The sequence below is a fragment of the Amblyomma maculatum genome, chromosome 10, assembly GCF_055883805.1.
Source record: "Amblyomma maculatum isolate TAMU_Amacu chromosome 10, ASM5588380v1, whole genome shotgun sequence".
Classification (NCBI taxonomy): domain Eukaryota; kingdom Metazoa; phylum Arthropoda; class Arachnida; order Ixodida; family Ixodidae; genus Amblyomma; species Amblyomma maculatum.
In genome coordinates, this window is record NC_139353.1 from 53,883,437 (window position 1) to 53,903,689 (window position 20,253).

The 20,253-nt window shown below is 46.2% G+C and overlaps 2 protein-coding genes across 2 annotated transcripts in view; one reads left to right on the forward strand and one right to left on the reverse strand.

Annotated features, from left to right (window-relative positions):
* The window catches only part of LOC146176472 (uncharacterized), an 82,881-nt gene that overhangs the window by 15,738 nt on the left and 46,890 nt on the right, over nucleotides 1-20,253 (reverse strand). Inside the window, exons 4-6 of the mRNA XM_084582802.1 lie at nucleotides 17,724-17,789; nucleotides 16,449-16,487; nucleotides 15,936-16,136 (exon numbers count right to left, since the gene is read on the reverse strand). Of these exons, the coding sequence (XP_084438928.1) occupies nucleotides 15,936-16,136; nucleotides 16,449-16,487; nucleotides 17,724-17,781 (298 nt within the window). The 5' untranslated portion in view covers nucleotides 17,782-17,789. The remainder of the gene's footprint in view (nucleotides 1-15,935; nucleotides 16,137-16,448; nucleotides 16,488-17,723; nucleotides 17,790-20,253) is intronic.
* LOC146176475 (uncharacterized) lies at nucleotides 6,492-10,044 on the forward strand. The gene is made up of 4 exons (XM_084580733.1): nucleotides 6,492-6,781; nucleotides 6,867-7,144; nucleotides 8,496-8,741; nucleotides 9,742-10,044. Exons 1-4 carry the CDS (start codon nucleotides 6,492-6,494, stop codon nucleotides 10,041-10,043), a joined length of 1,116 nt encoding a protein of 371 aa, XP_084436859.1. The 3' UTR covers nucleotide 10,044.

Below are 20,253 nucleotides of genomic sequence, written 5' to 3' on the forward strand. Positions count from 1 at the left end.
ACCGTCCAGTACTGAAGGGACAGGACAAATCAAAAGCTTTGTAATACGTTCGTCTCTCAAAGCATGAGCTATGCTTTTGAAGGTACGCTTAAGCGTTGCTGTTGATAAGCGAGCGCCCCATCACCTCTGTAGTCGGCCGCACTTTACGTTCTCAACAGCCAGGACAGATTACTTAAAGGCCCGCTGTCCACCTTCCGGTCGAAAATATTTTCCCTGGTGACTGCGAGACTTCGCCCCTAGAACTTAAGGCCGCAAAACGTTTTTGAAAAGAGTAACTAATAGCGCAGTTACAGCCACCGTAATCACCCGATTCTGTCATGCTTCTCTCCTTCCGTTCCCTCGCTAAAGTTTTTCACTCTCCTGCCCAAGGTAGTCTAGCCTCCGCAAGACAAATTCCCCTTCCTCCTCCGCGTTTGGCGGGAGGGGGGTGGGGGGGGGGGGGGCGTGGCACTCCGCGTGCGCGAACAGAAAAAAAAACGGGGGAGGGAGCGCGCGCCGCTGGATTCAGTCTGGCCGTGGCGAGGGAAATTTAGCGCGCAGCGAGCGGTAGACACCCATTCTTCTCCCGTCAGTCAGCGAGACGGACCAATGGACGCCGTTCCCAGGAAGTACGTCACAACTGTGGCTCGACGGGCCAGCGCAGAAAACGGGGAAGCTGGCTTCCCGAAGGAGAGCATGAGAGAGCTTTGTATTTTCGTTGCTTTGCGGCGCGCGTGTCACTGTAGCATTTTACACAGACTATCTCCTGTGCAAGGCTATATCCTGTGCAGACTATCCTTCGCCCCCAGACGCAAGGCCGGAAAATGTTTTTGAAAAGAGTAACTAATAACGCAGTTACAGCCACCGCAATCACCCGATTCTGTCATGCTTCTTCCGATCCCTCGCAAAGGTTTTTCACTCTCCTGTCCGAGGTCGTCGAGCCTCCGCAAGACAAATTCCCCTTCCTCCTCCGCGTTTGGCGGGAGGTGGGGCGTGGCACTCCGCGTGCGCGAAAAAAAGAAAGAAAACCGGGCGAGGGAGCGCGCGCCGCGGGATTCAGTCTGGCCGTGGCGAGGGAAAAGCGCGCAGCGAGCGGTAGACACCCATACTTGACCCTCAGACAGCGAGACGGACCAATGGACATCGTTCTCGACAAATAAGTCGTAGCTGCGACTCGACGGGCCAGCGCAGGGAACGGGAATGTCGGCTTCCCGAAGGAGAGCATGAGAGAGCTTTGATTTGTATTTTCGTTGCTTTGCGGCGCGCGTGTCACTGTAGCATTTTGCACAGACCATCTCCGGTACCTGATCCAAACACTGGGCTCCTTCGCTTAAAAGGTCCTTCCCTGGACAGTGGCCCTTTAATGGCGTTACTTGCAGCACATAAAGACAGACGGGACAGTTTTATGCGAAGCATATTGCTAGAGGTAAACCACAGCCCTTCGTGACGGTTACACGCCGTGCAAAGAATGTGGAATGCTACGTCACACCACGTGATACGCTGACGTCACGACAGAGGAGAGACGGGGGTCCAGCCAACACCACCTAGGTGGTGTTGGTCCAGCTCGCGCCGTCGGCTGCGGTTGCGGACCACGTGGTATGGTGACGTCACACCACGTGATACGCTGACGTCACGACAGAGGAGAGACGGGGGGAGGTGTTGGTCCAGCTCGCGCCGTCGGCTGCGGTTGCACGCCGTGCGGACCACGTGGTATGGTGACGTCACACCACGTGATACGCTGACGTCATGACAAGAGAGACGGGGGACCGGTTCTTAATGGTATTGGTATTGTTGCCTTTATGATTGATAACCATACCCAGGACCCTCATCTCTTCGACCTGCGGCACCTCTAGGCCCTCTACTACCACTTTGATGTTTATTGGCTTTTTGTCTCTGCTGTTGGTGTTGTACCTAAAGAGCTCCGACTTCTACCATTAAGAAATTAGCAACATATGCAGATCAAGTGCAAGGCATATTCAGAAGGATAGCAGTAAAAGGGAGAGGCCTGAAAGAGAGAAGCCTTCTAAGAATATCACAGGCATAACAAGCAGAATCTGCTATGCAACGCCGTACTTAAATATGAACAAAGAGAACATAGATAAACTAGACAGGATACTGAGGAAATGTGCCAAGAGAGCTCTGGGACTTCCCATATCCACATCAACGGAACGTCTTGAGAAAATGGGTATCCACAACAGATGGGCCGAGCTAGCTGAGGGAGTTAGAATAGCTCAGCTGGAGCGACTTAGCCAATCTGAAACAGGAAAATACTACAATGGATAGACATCAAACCGGGATACACTGCTCATAAGACTGGATATCCCGGAAGAGATAAGAGCCAGGATACGCGTCCCGCCTATGCCAAAAAATATGCACCCCGAATATAACAAAGAGAGGCGCAGGCATAGAGCCAGAGCCTACGAGAAAAGAATGGGAGAACAACCAGCAGAACAAGTGGCCTACGTAGATGCTGCATGTGGACGGCAAGGAGCAGCCGTATCCGCAGTAGTCGACGGAACAGGAGCACCTGTAGTATCGGCTTCAAGCCGCACGAGAGACGCCAACGCGGCGGAGGAATTGGCAGTAGCGCTCGCTTGTGTCGGTACCAAGGCTAAATTCATACTATGCGATAGCAAAAATGCGGTCAGAAATTTTGGGAAGGGAAGAATATCAGAAGAAGCTAAACGAGTCCTCGAATCGAGGCCGCTTGAGCGCAACGTGGAAATTATATGGATACCAGCACATGAATCCATCGCAGGGAATGAGGCTGCTCACGAGTTTGCCCGAGCTCTCTATCACCGGGCGGCTGCCGAGCAGCCCTCTTGCATGGATATAAAAGACAGCCTAATCTCGTATAAAGAGGTTACAGAGCACTATAAACTAAGCAGAAGGGTCTACCCGCCGCCAGACCGTTCCCTCGGAAACGGGGAGGCAATTGCATGGAGGAGGCTGCAAGGGGGCAATCATATTAGTCCCTTTTGGGTATATGCAACAATTTCAAAAGATGAAAAGGATCTACATTGCATAACATGTGGGAGATGGGGCACTCTAGATCATATTATTTGGGAATGTAACAACAGCCCAGGAGCTAAAGAAAATATAGATAGAGACGCCTGGGAGACCCTGCTGCGAAGCGAGGACCCCGCTCAGCAGCAGCAAGCCATCCGCCTGGCGGCTGAGGCCGTGAAGCAACAATGTATCTTCACCAGACCTTAGTTCGCGAGGCTCCTGAGTAAGGCTCCATCAGGCCTGCGTGCCGGGGAGTCCGAAACGGAGCTTCTTCTCGGTGGAAATAAAAAGTTTTCAACAACAACAACGGGGGACCGGCTCGCGCCGTCGGCTGCGGTTGCACGCTGTGCGGACCACGTGGTATAGCGCAGGTAACACAGAGATGAACGAGTCATGCTATTACCTGGTTTTATGCGATGGGAAAACATTGTGCATTCCAAGTTTAAACCGTGTAAAAGCACTTGTAACCAAGGAAAGAAAAGTTTAGCCAAATGTAACCATGGAAAGCCGAGTTTAGCAATCAATATGCTTCACATCTGGCCAGGCTTAACCAAGCTAAGCCTCAGCCATTTTTTTGTCCCGTCCACCTTTGAATTTCTGCACCGAAGTTTCTTCGACGACTTTGCAGGAGGGCTTTTGACAGGCTCCATTCTTGTGGCGGCGTTAACAATGCATATAAGCTTCATTTGAAATTGGGTGACGTCAGTGTTCATGCAGGTTTACCAAGCCCTGCCTTTATACTTGATATCAGGGATCTTATCTTCCTTCTCATCAAAAGAGATGATGCTATAGTTTGTTCGCTGACGAGATCAGTAGCAAAATATTTTTCTGTCCGCATGACATTATGGGCACAGCAGACTTCGCACTGTGTCTCCGTTGTCTTAAAGGGCAACTCCGGGGTTTTTTTGACATTCGAATATTGTAGTGAAACTTTTACCACAGGTTCTTCTCTCCGTCCTGGCGCATTCTACAAAATTTGGGTGCCGTACGATAATCCGTTCAGGCGCAATACGGCTTTAAAATATGCCGTTTTCATGGCTTAAGTTGAGAGTATTTCTGCGGGCAACACTGAGTTTCTGACGTCACAAACAGTATACAGGCGTTAATGTCCACTTCCCGCGTGATTATGAAATTGTGAGGCTTATATTGAACTACCTCAGACATTTTATGCAGTGCGTCATGATTTCCATAATTTATTTTCACCATCCAACGCACGTACGAGTGTTTTTCTAATACTGAGTGTGACGTCACCGTTTCGTCAAATGTGACGTCGTTTCTGGCCGTGAAAGCAGTTTCGGTTTCGATTTGCTGTTTTTCTTTTTTAAAAATACTTCTAATTGGAATTTTGGAAAACGGTTTTTTGTGTTGGAGTCAGGACGTGCCGAGGAATGTAATTCAATTAAAAGCACAAAATGATGAAAAAACCACCGGAGTTGCCCTTTAAGTCGATGCCTTATAGCATTACTGCTAGTGCGCTCACTGTATCGCACGAATATTCGTTTATACTACTATTCGAAAAACTAGCGAATACTCGCACAAGTATTCGATTCACTTATTTCAGTGCCATTTGGATTTGTCCAGTTAAAAAAAAATGCTCTTCGCACAGCCATGGGCGGATTTAAAGGAAGGGGAAGTGACACGCGTACTCTTTTCAAAGCGAGAAATTTTATCTAGCCAGACGACGCCGAAGCCAATTTTTTTCGACCAAAGAGCCCAAACAATACACGGTTCAAATGAACCCTGCCTCACACCCATTCCCTTCAAGAGTGAGCCGTCAATCCTCCCTTGCGCACAACGCTACGTATTTATGATCAGTTCAGTTCAGTCGTGTCCGACTCTTCGTGACCCTATGGACCATGTCACGCCACGCTTTCCGGTTTCTCACTATCTTCCTAACATCACATAAATTCATCTGCAGCGCCTCGAGGATGCCATCTAACCATCGCGTTCGCTGCCTACCCCTTCTCCGGCGACCCTCAACATTAGAGATATTTAGCTTACCGTGATCCGCGATCCGCCACCGCGACCCTCTACCACGCGTGGGCGTTGCGCACAGGCTGATTGGTCCCGACGCGGCAGGTCTATGTGCCGACATCAAGTATGTGGCGCCATCTCTCGGCGTCAAGGGGATCTGGGCATGCGCAGTCACGGCCGGTCTCGAGGGAGAGGGCGCTTCTCTTCTCTTACGGCCTCTCCAATGGGGTCTGTTTCCACCGCCCGCCGCGCCTCAGTGGGGTCGCCACCGCCCCACTGCTGCTCCTCCGCTACAGCCGTTCACGCGCAAGGGAAACGCGCGCTCGCTTTTAGCTTCGCCCGCGTCAGTTGCAACTGGCAGGTCCTGACATTTCGCCCCTTATGGTTTGTACAAAGTCCTTAATTAACATCGAACATTTATCGTGTACGAGGAATAAAATACAGTCAACAATCCGCTCACGCGCGCGCTCCTTCGTCAGTGCGGCCGTGCTCGGTCGAATGAAGCTTCGGGTACACTTCAACATATTTTACCCCTAAGTTTTGTACAAAAATAAATTTGTCAGGCTATGCAATGTGCCTTTTAATGTTTTAAGCAGGTGTAGCGCGACCTGACGAGAGTGCATGGTAAACTGTTGGGTGGAGATTCTGTCAACCGCTACCGTTTTCGTTTAGATCAGAAGAGGTGCAGGCAAAAATTCGTGGCGCGTCTCAGATTCAGAGTAAAGAACAAAAATTTATTCATATAGTAAAAATTTCACTTGTCTAGTGGAGTGGGCTGTTCTAGCTTCGTTCAAAACATATCAGTTGATGAAAGACCGAAGATGTATATGTAGTGTCGCGAGTCGACTACTTTTAATCAAGTAAATGGGCATAAACAGTTAAGCAGAATCGAAAAGAGCGGCAAACAATAAAAAAATTGTCCTTCATAGTTACACATATATGTTCATCAATTCATCGAAATGCGACCTGTGTCTAGAAAACTCAGTCTCAAAATCTTCCTGCACGGCTTGTGCATATAAGGAGTTGGCCTCTCGGTCTTCTCTGTCACTTTCCTGGTATAATTAATTGAGAAGAAGAAATCTGAGAAATGTTTCAAATATCAAAGAAGCGGACCTAATAACATAGCGGTTGTCAATTCCTTTCGGGCAACTCAGTGTTGAATTCTGAAATGCTGACTGAATCAGGATCTTAAGTACTTCGAGAACATTTGGGTGTATAGTACGTGCACGGCAGCTTCTTCGAAAAAAAAAAAAAGAAGAAGCTTGTCCAATAGGGCAACAAGCTCTGCTTTCGGATAATTCAGTCCACTAGAATATTGTCCTCGTAGAAGAGCGTACTACATGGGTCTGCTTCTTTCGCCAGTCGAGCGGGTTTACGGCCAGCGGAGCGGAGCGAGCGGGCGCGGACGCCACTGCGCATGCGCAAAACGCTGGGGCGGCGAGCGTGTTCACGGCGCCCCGCTGGGAAGCCTTCTTCAGCGGAGCGCGCGAGCGTGCGCAAGCGCGCGCGGGCGTGTATGGGTAATCAAGATGGCAGCCGCCAGCACGACCGCCAGCAATGCTGCTTCGTCGGTTACGACCGCAGCGCAGGCCCGTTTGCAAGCCAAAAAGCCTCGCAAATGCTTCACACCTTATGAAGATATTTGTATTCTGCGGGAAGTGTCAGCAACGAGGCCTTTTGACGACGATATTAAATGGATATTGGTGATCACCAACTTGAAGAAAGTGATCAAGAGAGACCTCACGCTGCGTGGAGTGAAGGAGAGAGTCGATCTTCTTCTGGGATACTGGAGGCAGCAGGACACGAAGAATTTGAAGAAGTAAGTTTTGTTTGCGTATACTGCTAAAACAGTTGTACACTATCGTTCACTTGTTTATGAGACGTGTGTATTTTGCCATATTCAGGTCGGGCACGGAAGAAGAATACGCCGAAAAGGAACAGATCCTGCAGGATCTGTCAGATTATGCTCGCTCTGTTAACTATGAGCCCCGAATATTTCCACGAAGAGGGGGCACTTTTAACAGAAAGAGGCAGCAACTCGCAAGCAACTACACTACCTCCGTGAAGAGGACCGCATTTGACGTTGGAACAAGCAGCAGTAATTCGGCACAGGAAGCAGCTCGTTACAGCAGCGATTCTGCGGCGGTGGCTTCCCAGAGTTGCGTGTTAGGAGCAGTGGATGGTAAGTTTTGACATGTGTGGGTCCGTGTCGCATGTCTATGCTTTTGATCTCCGCCAATATTAGAAAATGCATGCAGAATTCGGAACATATTATGGGTCTTCTCGCGCTATGCATTTCTACAAATGAAACACTACAATATGAAATCTAACTTTAATAATGTAGAAAGAATACACACAAAAGGGGTAAGGTTTCTTATAATAGTTTTAAGCATACTTCAGTCAATGCCTGATTAACAAGAGCTAACTTGCCCTCAATAAGTCAAAGGAATCATGTCAGCAGATTGAAGTTCTTATTTCAATTAATAATGTACACTATAAAACCTATATCTGAAACTATCTCCTTCTCAGCTGGTTATGCTACTAGACAAAGGCATGTTCCATATCAGCCGCATAGTAACTGTTATTGTATTGCTTTTCTACAAGAACGGTGACATGAAACGGATATTTTTCTTTTTGTGCTTTAACTTGTTTTGTCATTGCACTGTCTGGTGTATTGTTATTTTTCCGCATCTCATTTAAATTTCAAAATGCGAGATTTCAGTATCTACGAACAAGTAATAAAATAATGCCTAGATTGTTGCTGCTGTAGATTTGCAAGATGTTTAAAAGTAAGAATATGTACCCCATACTAATAGAAAGTAATCCAGCTTAAGGCAGTGGTTCAGAAGGAGACATGTAACGATCATACTTGCTATCAATCAACTTGGCGGCACCTTGTGCATTATCAATAGTGAAACAAAAAAAGCGCAGTGCAGCCTGAAATGTACTTTTAGGGAGGACAGCAGAGGACCCATGTGTTATTCAGAATGTTGGTCGCTTATACGCACATTGACAACATGACATAGAAATGCAACTGATTGTAATTATGGTATTGATTAGCCTTCGGTTTATTTACAAAACATGGGAGGAGGAGGCTCAAAAGTATCTCTTGTTCAGGATTTGATAAACATCTAAAAAGTAGCAACAACCCCTGCCTTTAATTATAAAAACTACATAAATGCTCAAAATACGCATTTATTAATGCGAACAAGCAGGATCATTGTTTTAATTTAGTCCTGAGAATACAGACCAGAAATATATGCATGAACAAGAGCAGTGGTAATTTGATAAGCAAAACAAAGTCTGGATTACAACAATAACAATGCAGTACTCAACACGAAATGCAATATAATATTGAGAAGAAAAATTATTATGGCATCCGTTGATTTTATTCTCGACTGCTGAGGCTTCTGAAAATGAATAGTCGGATGTGAGCCTGTTTATTTTTACATGGATCCATTTGCAGGAAAAGGGGCTATTAGACTGACTGCTATGTTTTTCTCTCCATTTTGTTTTCTCTGCTGATGCATTAGAGTCGCAATCTCCTGCTGCTCAGACTCTCCTCAGCATGTACAACACAGATCCAGTAACCCCATCTGCTGCTGCTTCTGATGGAGAGGTTGAGGAGCACCAGGAAGAAGCTTCGCAATCAGCTAATGAACATCAGCCGCTGCCCCAAGTCTCTGCAAGACAGCCACATCAGCAGTCGACGACTGTGGCTGGGCAAGATCTGCGCCAACCTGCAACTAGGCGACAACTCCTGCCTTTCATTACTACAGGCAAGATTTCAAGAAACGTTTATCCATTCACATGCGTAGTCAGTGTCAAAAATCTCTGGATAGCTAATAAGGAAATTTATACACATTGCCTCCACCTTATTTAACAACTACAATCATTCCAGTAGCCCAGATTACTGACATCAGTATCTCTTTTCCTGGCGCAAGTGTAGTCTTGTCTTGGTGGATAGTAAGGAAGCAACCATATAATTTGCTCACATATCCAGCAACATTTTTTCTGAACTGCTCAAGATAGAATGACATGCACAGAGGTATAAACACCAGCTTTAAAGCCGCCTTTAGTGTTTACGCATTTAGCACTGAAGAGGCATTGCAAGAGAAACTCTGTTCTTTCTTTCTTTTCTCATATTTTCAGACACAGACTAAGAGGTGGCTGGGGCAAAGGTGATGACAAAACACCTAACAAAAGCTCCAACCCCTTACACAATTTTTTTATAAAACAAGACAAGACAAAGTTTGGCCCATGGCTTATATATTGGCAAACAATACAGACTCAGCTGTTGCATAGTGACATGTCAACACATACAGATACAAATTAAAAGAGCTATACACATTGGGAACATGATTGCAAGGCAATTGCAGCATAACAACGTTCAGTCAGTAGTTGAAAAGTCATAATGAAAACAGAAAAAAAAAAAAAAAAAGATTTTAAATGCTTTACTGTTCCTATGGGTTCTTTTTCTGTTTTTCATTTGTGTGCATATTAGTATTTCAACACTGATTTCATAAAAATCAGTCAGCTTCAGTTGTGGAATGCCAATTCATTATGTTTTGTGGAAAAATGCCATTCTGGCTTTTGTGCTTTAGCAAATTCTCTTACATGAATTAATTTTTATTATTCGAGAAGTTTGTTACAAGGCATAAGTTGAGAAAGGGGAATGGAATTCAGGAGATAGAAAGTTAAAAGAAGTCCAGTTTCACTAATGTAGTCGCAGAGGTATGAATTAACATTAAAACTAGCCTTCTTTGCCTGTCTTTGCAGGAAGCAGAGGACTACAACATATGGGCCTGCAGCTGCTGACCATGCGTGAGACAAACGAATACGAAATACGCCTGAAGGAGGTGGAAATTGAAAAAGAAAAAATTAAAATTGAAAATGCAAGAGTGGAAAATGAGGCACGACGACTCGCTCTAGAGGAGCGAAAGCTGGACCTAGAAGAAAGAAAACACCAGCTTGAAGTCTCTCGCCATGAAAGAGAGCATGAAAAGCTACTTGAGAGCTTTCAAAAAATGATCAACGCGCAAAGCCAAGCAATTTTTCACTTTTTCAATAAAAATACGTGACTCCTGTGGTAAGTGTTTGTGTTTAGACTGTATTTTAAGATAAGGTTTTGCAAAAGCTCAGATTTCACAATCTGTTTGTTTTGCTGGAACTACAGAGGAGTGAGGTAAGTTTCAAGATCTGGTGGATCAAGTCCAAAATATTGTGATACCTGGGCACTGTATAAACAGGTATGACAGTTTGCAAGAAGAGCACTAGCTTTGTAAATTCGGGGCAAGTTCTGGAGGTACATCTTTTGGTTCTTTTTAAAGTCTACAAAACCAAACAGCCCTGCAATTTTACCAAATCCCCACTCCACGGCCTGCCTCACACTACTCATAGCCTTGTTAAATTCGCACTGCTCCGGAGTCAAGTAAGCACCGCCATAGGGCTTCAGCAGAAGGGGCCGCAGGTGGTAGGCAGGGTCTCCATAAATGCAGTAGTCATGCCCCTGAACAAGCTTTTCCAGTTTTGAGTACACTTTGCTGATCCCAAAGTTACCTGAAACAGTAAAAAAAAAAAAAAAAAAAAAAAAGAAAAAAAAAAAAAAAAAGGATAGTACGAAATGTGTCAGCAGCACTTGGTTAGGCCAGCTGGGCTCATTTGTTTTTGCTGAAGTTGGTTATTCACTCACCAGCATCATGTTTACTGCCGGGATATGACCCATCCAATTGGCAAATGATTCCATTGGGACACATTATGGCTTGATACTTCAGGGCATGGAATCGTTTGTGGCCGCTGAAATAAAGTTTTTGGTCCCTTGAGGGTCGGCAAATTGCCCGTGCTGTGCCATCGATGAAAGCCCAGCAGTTCGTCAAAGGGGCTCCTTTGGATTGAATGGCCTGAAAGAACAAACAAGTGGGTTAAAAGTTTCTGCAAATGGAACTGTGATCCTAATTATGATGTATTTCCCCGCCATGCTGGCGCAATAGTTAGGGCGCTCGACTACTGTGCCCGAGCATGCCCGAGCTGTGCCCGAGATTCGATCCCGCATGGGATCGAATCTCGGCTACGGCGGCCGTCTTTCGTCATAGCCTGAGTAGTTTTCAAACCTAATTATGATGTATTAGCCACTTACCTGCGAGAATTTCTCCAGCGTGTCGAGGTTGAGCCAGCTGTGGTAATTTACGTCGTCCAGCAAGTGAAAGAAACATTCGTCGATGTGCCGGAGAACTTGATTTGTCAAGGAGGACATCGTTGAACTGTGCCGCCCGAAAAGGTCTTCGAGATCGCATAACCGGTTTGGATAAGCCAGCCGTCTAAGCGTTATGCACAGAGCCTCGTCGCCAGGTACTGAAACCCTCTGCGGGGTTACCACGCATTCGGGCATGCGCAAGGCCACCCTTAGTCGCCGTACATCATCCTTTTCAAAACGAAAATAAGTCCTGAAAACACCACTGTCCATCGCGTCAATGTTGAGAAGTCCACGCACGGAAAGTGGGTCACGGCGCGTCTGTCCAAAGACTTCCAGGCACAACAAATCTTCTATCTCGGACCATTTAAGTCTTGACAGTAGTAGCGGATCTTGCAATATGCTTTTCGGCATCTTGGAATGTAAGCAGAGCAGAAGCAACTGAAAAAGCGCGCGAAAGATCTACTGACCTGGCTGTTCGGACTTGGCTTCATTTTCGTAACGTCGCAGTCGCAAACATTTTTTCTAACACAAATATTCCTCTACTGCATCCAAAACACCACTATTATAAATTAATATAAAGAAAACAAAAGAAAATTGCAATTATTCAGCAGTTATAGCGTATTAAAACCAAGCGCGACATGTATTCATATTACGCTAACTCCAATTCTGACCACGAGATGGGGCCGCAGAGCGCGCCAATCTAAAACCCCTTGATGTTTTGAAAGTAGCGACACTCTCCTCCTTCGCGGCGCATTCCTCCTCGTTTCTCCTCGCCCGCCAGCCGCCCGCGCTGCACACGGCACTCTTTTTCACCCAAGCGCCCGCCGGCCAGCCGCGCCTTTGAAAGCTGGCGTGCTTTTTAAGCACCGTTTACAGCTTCGGTAGTGAAAGTAATTCTCATAAACGGTTACCCAAGCGATTAGAATGCTGAGAAAAAATTCTGTGCATTTTTTTCCTTTTATTAAGGCACTTAATTTCTAAATATTTCCCAGAAGAAGACATTCTTCTGCGGGTGTCATTTACGAAAACCGTCTCTTAAAGGAGATGTGATGTTTTGCGGCGTATAATCAACTAAGTAGTGCTCCAGGCGTAAGTTAATGCATATTAAGCTTATCAGTGCAAGACATCTAACGGTTTGCTAGTGTTTATGGCGGCGTACAATAAATTAGTTGTAAGTGCTGTGCAAGACGATGTGTTTAGTTTCCTGATGTGAACGCAGGTGCATGCAGTGAGATGTGCGGCGCAGAAGTGACGGACTTAAAAAAACTTACAAAACTGACAGTTCAAAACACAACACAAAAAGCAAGCACAATTGTACAAAAGCAATATCACGCTATGAATGAATCGGTTTTAGTGCGGCTGAAAAATGACCAACACAGTACCAAGCATGAACTGCTTACCATTTCCAGACATGTAATGAAGCCGATGTTACGTGGTGCAAGGGCCAGCACATTATTTGGAGCCGAAACTCTCCCGTAAAAGGAAGTTCAACGCACGGAACGCAGTTTTCTTTAACGTTTGTTGTCTCTCCTTCAGCCTTTGTGGACGTTCTGAAGTTTTTTTTTTTTCTTGGTGCACTTTACCATTGAGCCCCTTCAGTTTTATGTTACAGTAAATTGAAAGCGGATTGAAATAAAAAAAAGTCTTTTCTGTTGTGAACAAAATTTATTTCGACATGAAAAGCGAAATCCTCACGTTAGATATTAACTACACAGTGGCTGTAAAATTTTAAAATTTATCCCAGGCAGTGGCTTGCTGCTTATGAAAGATATTTGTTTTAAAAGTATCACATAAAGGTCCTTTGCTTCGCAAGCAATGAAGCGTCTACACATCATTTAATGCTTGAAACAGCAACGCGCATGCCAATGCTTTTACTGGCACATTTGGAACTCTCAATAGAAGATCTTTTAGCCGCTTCACTTTTCACTAAAATTTCCATGCGCAGTTTGCCGAATATTTTAACAATGTCATCAAGTAAGTCATGGCAAGAAGGAAAGCATGTCTGCGAGGTTACGCTTTGAGTAATGGCTTTTTGCACCTCCGACTCATGTACAGAATTACGGATTAGCTTTTCCTTATTAGTGCGGAAGTAGTTCTCTGCTATTTTTATCACTTCAATCACCCCTTGCGATGGAGTGGTCAAAGACTGCTGGTGATTTGAAAAGTTTTTGAGCTCTATCAGCGTCATAGAGCTGTCTCGTTCAATCAGAGAATTATAGCAATTCTCACTCTGTACTCGCTTCACAAGTTTTGAAGCAACGTAGCCTGCTAGGTACGTTAATGACTGCTCTATTTCAGGGCTCAGGTCAAGAATATCATCGGGCGGTTGAATAGCATCTGTGTCGCTTCTTGCTTCACTTGTGTCGCGTAAATGTAATAGTAAATAACCTTCCTCCTCGGAGTAGCTTCCTGATTTGCTAGGCTTCAAAAATTGACCTAGTGTTGCGTTCCTTAAGCTACATTTAAACTCATATAGTCTCGGGATGGGGTTTTTGGCGCGTAATGTAGAGAAAGAAAGACAACGGGCCGATGGCGGGATGGCGCCATCGGCCCGTTGTTTTTTCTTCAGCTTTACTTTAATTTCTTTCTCAATCAAATCATTACAAGACTGATTCAGCTCACTGTAAACTACTATAAACATTACAAACAAAACATCCCCATGCGTACACCTTGGAATCGTAGACTGCTCCCTCCTTTCGTTGTACCTAATTAAGGTGATTATACAACACCCGAACGTAGTTCACTGGCTACTTCAGCTCATATCTCGTGATTCCAGATTAAGGAACACTCCTTTCGTAAATTTACTAAAAGAATATTTCTGCATGGATTACACCTCGTCTAGTAAACTTGGGAAAAGCGGGAAAGTGAGAGAGGTGCCTTACCTCGCACACAACGCTGCTTCTTGTCGGCACAAAGTTTTTTCTCCCGATATAATGAAGCCATTGCTTCGTCTTCAAGCGATCCCGCTTTCCTTGAGGTACCATGAAAACTGCATAGCCATCCTCAGGCCGGTTTGAACAGTTATATGCGCAACACTATGGCATTTGGCGAGCGCGCCGCAAAGAAAAATAACTTGCGCAAGGTCTCCTTTGCTTAAGTGGGTGAAAAATGGCGCGCGAAGAACGAAAAGCTTCACAAAGAATGCAAAAAGCGCGCGTGTAACCATGGCGACCCCGGGGACAGCCAGAGTGACCAATTAGCGCGAAGCGGAACGCGCCGCGCGTCTGCGCGCGGCGTCGCGCAGAGGTGCCCGTCGCGCGGAGATCTGAATCCGAGTAGGTGGCGAGGAGGTGAGGAGAGGAGGTGATGCGGCGGCGGCAAAGTACAAAGCGTGGCGGTACTTTCTCTTTATCGAGGGACTTTACGCCAATCTTGTCCGCTCGGGCGGGTTCCGGACCCGCCGAGCTAAAAGTCTTTTCTCGCTCGACGCTCCGCTGGTGTATCCGCTGGGCCACTCAGCGCCGCTGGCCGCAAACCCGCTCGGCTAAAAGTCTCTAAAAGCGTCACACCCGAAGTTGATTACCTAAACGCGGCGTAAGGTAAACCGGAATATGTGACAGTGGGAAATCGGATGGTAGGAAATGCTATCACTTCCTTCAGTGCCTTGATTTTGCTCTCAGATGAAACATCCGTCTTGGCAATGTAGCCATGTGCCGCTAGCTGTGACGACCCTCGCATTTAGCATATATCATTCCCTTCCGCACATTAATTTTACATTCCCGAAGAGAGCCTCAATGGGTCGCTATATAAGGCTTGAAATGAGTTTTCAGTGAGATTGTCCTTCTTTAACGCTTTAGTAGTTTCTTGCATACTTTCGATATAGCAGGTTAACTCATTTGTAAGTCACTCAATCGAGTATCACCATCATTTATTGGCCTTTTTTTACCACTTCGAGCACAAGTGGTGTCATGAATATCAAACCATTTCTTATTGATTTCATAACAAGCTTAATATCATGTAAAAATTTCATTAAAACAATGTTTATTAGCAAAATTAAAATAACGTTTATAATACCACACATTGGCTAATATATGAATTGTAATAACATTTAAAACTCAACCCTGCAACGTTTACTTTGACTGTTATACTAATACTTTATATCATGAAAGCATTTTGCAATTTACAATACATTTTTATGAAATTATTTTCATCTTCGGTGTTACATGAATGGTTTCGCATCTAGCGCTAAAGACGGTTTTGCTGTAACAGACGAGTTGCTGTCATGTTAGCCTTGAAGAAGCTTCGATGTGATCACTTCTCATTCAGTTTTTTTTGTTCCTATTCTTGTACACGCTTGGGAAAAAATTCGGATTAAAATGAACAACAGTAGCTACCATGCCGCAATGTATGCCATGTCTGTCGAACGTTTGCTGAACGACAGTGTTTTTTATATCCGTTCATGTGTGTAGTACGTTGAAGACATGCCACTGCAGCATCTACCTTCTGTGTTCTCTAATTTCGAAGCTGCACTCACCACGAAACTCGCGAGCGACAGTGCGAAACCAGGCAAAAGCCACCCGCCGCCGCTGAAGCAGACGCGGAACGAACAGTGAGCAGGTCGCGCCCCTTGCGGTGGCGGAGAGCGCAACTCAAGGAGAAAAGTTCCCATTGTTCCCGCGGCGATTGAGAAGGCCGTAAGAAAGAGCGCGCGCTCTCCCCCGAGACCGGCCGTGGCGCACTGGAGCACGCGGTGGTGGATCACCGTAGCAGATCGCGGGTCACACTAAGCTAAATCTCTCTATTCATATACACGTGGGGATAGATCCTTAGCTCGTCATACCATAGCGGCATGCGCGCCGGCACTTGTTCATGGTGGCGAAGCGCGCGCCGCCCGTGAGGCAGTGCTCATAGGCATTCCAGGGCTCGCACAAGCCGGGACGCACGCAGCGGTAGGGCGTGGACAAGAACCCCGCGCTGCAGTTGGCGAAGCTTCGCAGGCACCCGTCCAGCTCGACCGCGCCACGGGGACGAATCCTGGGCTCTGCGCAGAGCAGCGCTGTCAACTTCTGAGCGCTGCAGAAATTTGCTGTTAGTGGTCACATGACGATGTGTTCAAGAGAGAAGAGGTACCGCTCTCTCCATCATCTCGGGAGATTAACTAGTCCATTGTCTAAGGACGTATGTCACTGCAGAAGAATTTTGAAGATGTATGCTTCACTATTAGACTCTGCGATATATTTTCTCAGTTCCCACGTCTGTTGCATGCATCTCGAAAGGCTTTTGTTCCACCACGCTTGGCATTTGCGGTGTTAAGTCGCAAACAAAAGACACGGACTCATTTCACTGTACTCACTCCCAAAGCGGGGTATCCGCTTGTTCTCCGTTTCTGGCTCTGCGAAGAAAAGAACAAAAAAGACTTCGTTGTACTTATAATGTAAACGTTTTCGGAAAGTCGACAAGTGGTCGATCTCAGCTATAAGGATGATTTGCGTTTGCGTGAATGTCGCCAATTTGGCTGCAAAAAATAACCGCACACATTTCTCGAACTTCAGCAACGGAAGAAAAATTCGGCATGGTCGAGGACTCGAATAGTGAGAGCACAATCCTATGCAGTTTAGACATGGATTGGAACTGGAGTCATTCCGGTTGGAATTGCTAATCGGTCCAACCCTCATGCTAGTTGTCTTTGTTAAATTGGTTGGCAGAACTATACACTGGCCTGGACAGTCGGTGCGTGGTGCATCGTTCGAGCTTGGCAATGACACGAATTCTTCCACTTTCAAGGTTTGAGAAAGTAGACTGGCTCTCTTTTACAGGCTCAAAAATGGCGGCCCTTGTGCGAACTTCACTACCTGCTTTGCTTAGGCAGAAATTTTCTGTAGCGCTGCTTTATTTTCCTTGAAGTTCATGGTTACGAAAGTGCAGGGGTGCTAGTTACTGGTGTATTTATTGCCTGAACCAGCTTCGGCGTGCGGACCATTTAAGTGTTAGTGGAAACCTGCTTAGGTGCTGGCATAGATGTGCTCGGCAACGTGAACGATGTATTGCTTCGCTGAAGACAGTCATGCAGCAATGTACCAACGACTTGAACTTCATCCCGCCAGGCGTCCAGGGTGAGTGACGCGAGGTTCTGCAGGTGACCTGCTGTAAGGTAAATATGCAGCACGTGCTCATGTTTTATGTGACTTGTGGGTATTCATGAGCTTTCGTATTATTTTTTGTCATCGATTTTGTTTGTGCGTGTGTGAAGAGCGGATATTGCGGAATAAGGAACTGCATAGCTCATTTGGCGTTTCTGATTGAGTTCAACGGTCGATGATTGTGCGATTGTTTACAGAAGGCTGTTGAAATGTCGACGTATATACTATACTAACGAGAAAGTGGCATATATGTTGCGCATCACAAACATTCACAGTGTAAGAAATGGAAGATGCGATTCAAGCTCAGACTCGAGCAAATTTAGGGAAGCACGTAAGGAAGCCTTCGCCCACCGACCAGCGCTTCGATCGGTGGTCTTGTTGACATGCACAAACGAAGTCCCCTTGCCAAAGCGTTGGTAAGCGCACTGGGCCGTTCCTTCGTTTTCTTATTAAGCGCGCTACACAGCTGTCGTGAAGTGTGCCCATACCTCGACGAGTAGCGAGCACAAAGCGGGTAGTCTCTGGCCTCTGCGTAATTTGGCCCATCAGCGGTCCTGCAGGAAAAAGGAAATAAATTTTCGACACACTCGTTTGGCCACTATTTCGGCTGCGGTTCAGTCCCGAGCCTAAGCATCTGGACATTTGGCACCTGTTGCACTATCCTCTGCCGCTATGCTAGGGTGGCTACATACATATTTCACACTTTCTAGAGCTCTTTCGACCAAGGCGTCGACGCATCCAAAATGTTGGACGAATTGGCGCAGGCATGCGGTGGACACCTCAACTAATCGAGACTTATTACGTCGTTACAACGACAGGTGGCGCCTTCGCATTCGAGGTTTGAAAGCAGCTTTACAAGGGATAACAGCGCGTCTATACGCCAATTTATCAATGCGGCTTCCAAAGGCCCACAGGTCGCTATCGCGTCATGCCCTTAAGGCGGAGCCTAATGCTGCACCCCAGCCTCTGCAATGGAACGAAACTGAGAGATGTGTTGGTTGGCAGACAATGATGTCTGGAGTGTTGCCAAGACTACCGTTTTCTCGCTGAAAATAGCGCGTCATTACACTTCACTTCACTTTATTTCCTTAAAGGCCAGGCATTACATAAGGGGTGGGTTTACAGACATGAGAAAATACAAGCACAGGTAATTGTGTTTGAAAATAAGTGAAGTTTGGCATGAGAGGGCGGCGACTTCGTGGGGAAGGGCATTCCAGTCCACAATTGCTCGGGGGAAAAAGGACACTGCTCAGCGGCCAAGAATACATTGCGTGGGCGGGATTTTCAGTGGTTTTTAGGTCCTGTTGGTTTTTTTTTTTTTTTTGAAGTTCTGGGTGGTCCTATATTTTTTGCTTAATGTTGTGTACTTATGGGTAAAGTGTAGTGCAAATATATTGTTGCTGCGGCAAGAGAATGTCGCTGCGAGGCTATGACCTCACCGAGATGTCAAGGAGGCGCATAACACCTTGTTTTGTTCTGTGCTGGGTTTTTCAATACAATCGTCGAGTCTGCTTTACCGTGCATGTGATCCGGCCAGCAGACAAACCTGACAAACGCGTACAGAAATTTCGGAAAGTGGCTGCAGGGCCCGTAGTTTCGATACTGAGTGTATAGAGCTCCAAATGCAAATTAACGCTCATGGTGTAGTTAGAGACATCGGTACTACATATGGAGTCGTGAGAGCCACGAGAAAAATCGCTACCATTCAGCTGCAGTGAAAGGAACCCACTCTTAGCTAGAACAGCAGGGCGCGAGTGGGGGGGGGGGGGGGGGGGGGGAGGGGGCATTGTTGCATTTTGAGACAAGGGAACAAGTACAGAAATGATCCTTCGAGTTAGCCGGGTTTGCACTCTCCCTGCTGAAGCCACTCTGTTGGAACGCAGACGTTGGACGCATATCACCCTCATCAGCCGGACAATACCCACGGCAGGCCGAAGGCCTCTCATATTGCTCCAATTCCCCCGGTCCTGTAATAGCTGCATTCATTTGACCCCCGCGAACTTCTTAACCTCATCGGTCAACCTAACTTTCTGCTGTCCCCTGCACCGCTTTCCTTCCCTTGAAATCCAATTTATTACTCTTAGCGACCGTGGTTTATCCTCTACTACATGCCCTGACCATGCCCATTTATATCCACTAGAATATCATTAACGAGTTGTTTCTCTGACATACCCTGCACGCTTGCTATCCTAACGTTACACCTACCATTTTCCGTACCATAGCTCTCTGCATTGTCCTCAGCTTAAGTAGAACCTTCTTTAGCCTCTACGTTTCACCCCCATAGTGGAGTACAGGTAAGATGCAACTGTTATTTACTTTATTCTGGAGCGATAATGGTAAGCTGCTAGTCATAATCTGCGAGTAATTGCCAAATGCGCTCCATCCTAATTTTGCTCTGGCTATTTCCCCTTCATGGTCCGGATCTGCCATTACAATTTGTCCTAATTAAGTAGTCATATTCGCCACCACTTAGAGGGCTTCGCTACATATTGTAATCTCATTGCATTGGACGCATGTTCAATACACTCCACCATAAAGGAGGCTATGACTCCACTCATCTAAACTACTGAAACAAACTCTCACTCTATTAAATATCAAATTATAACAGGAAACCTTAAGTGAACAGATAAGGAATCCCATTTTAAGTATTTGAGTCGGACTTTGAAGGTATGGTAAAGGGTGTTTAAATCATGAATTGCTCGCAAATGCACCCCAAAAGATAGTCACAATGAGAACCGGCGCTTAATGAGCCGGTTCTTATCGTGACTATTTTTTGTGTAATCATTTGCAGGAGGCTGCTGAAATGCGGGCGCATACTAACGAGAGGCACATATGTCACGCATCACAAACATTCACAGTGAAAGAATGGAAGATGGTGACTGAAGCTCAGACTTGAAACATATTTAGGGAAGAGCTTTGCTGGCGCCGGTTAAGCGCGTGCAGTGTGCTCGGCCATAGCCTCGGCAGACCATGAAGCAGACGACGTCTTCTTGAGAGAGAAAATTCCTGCAGTCCGCA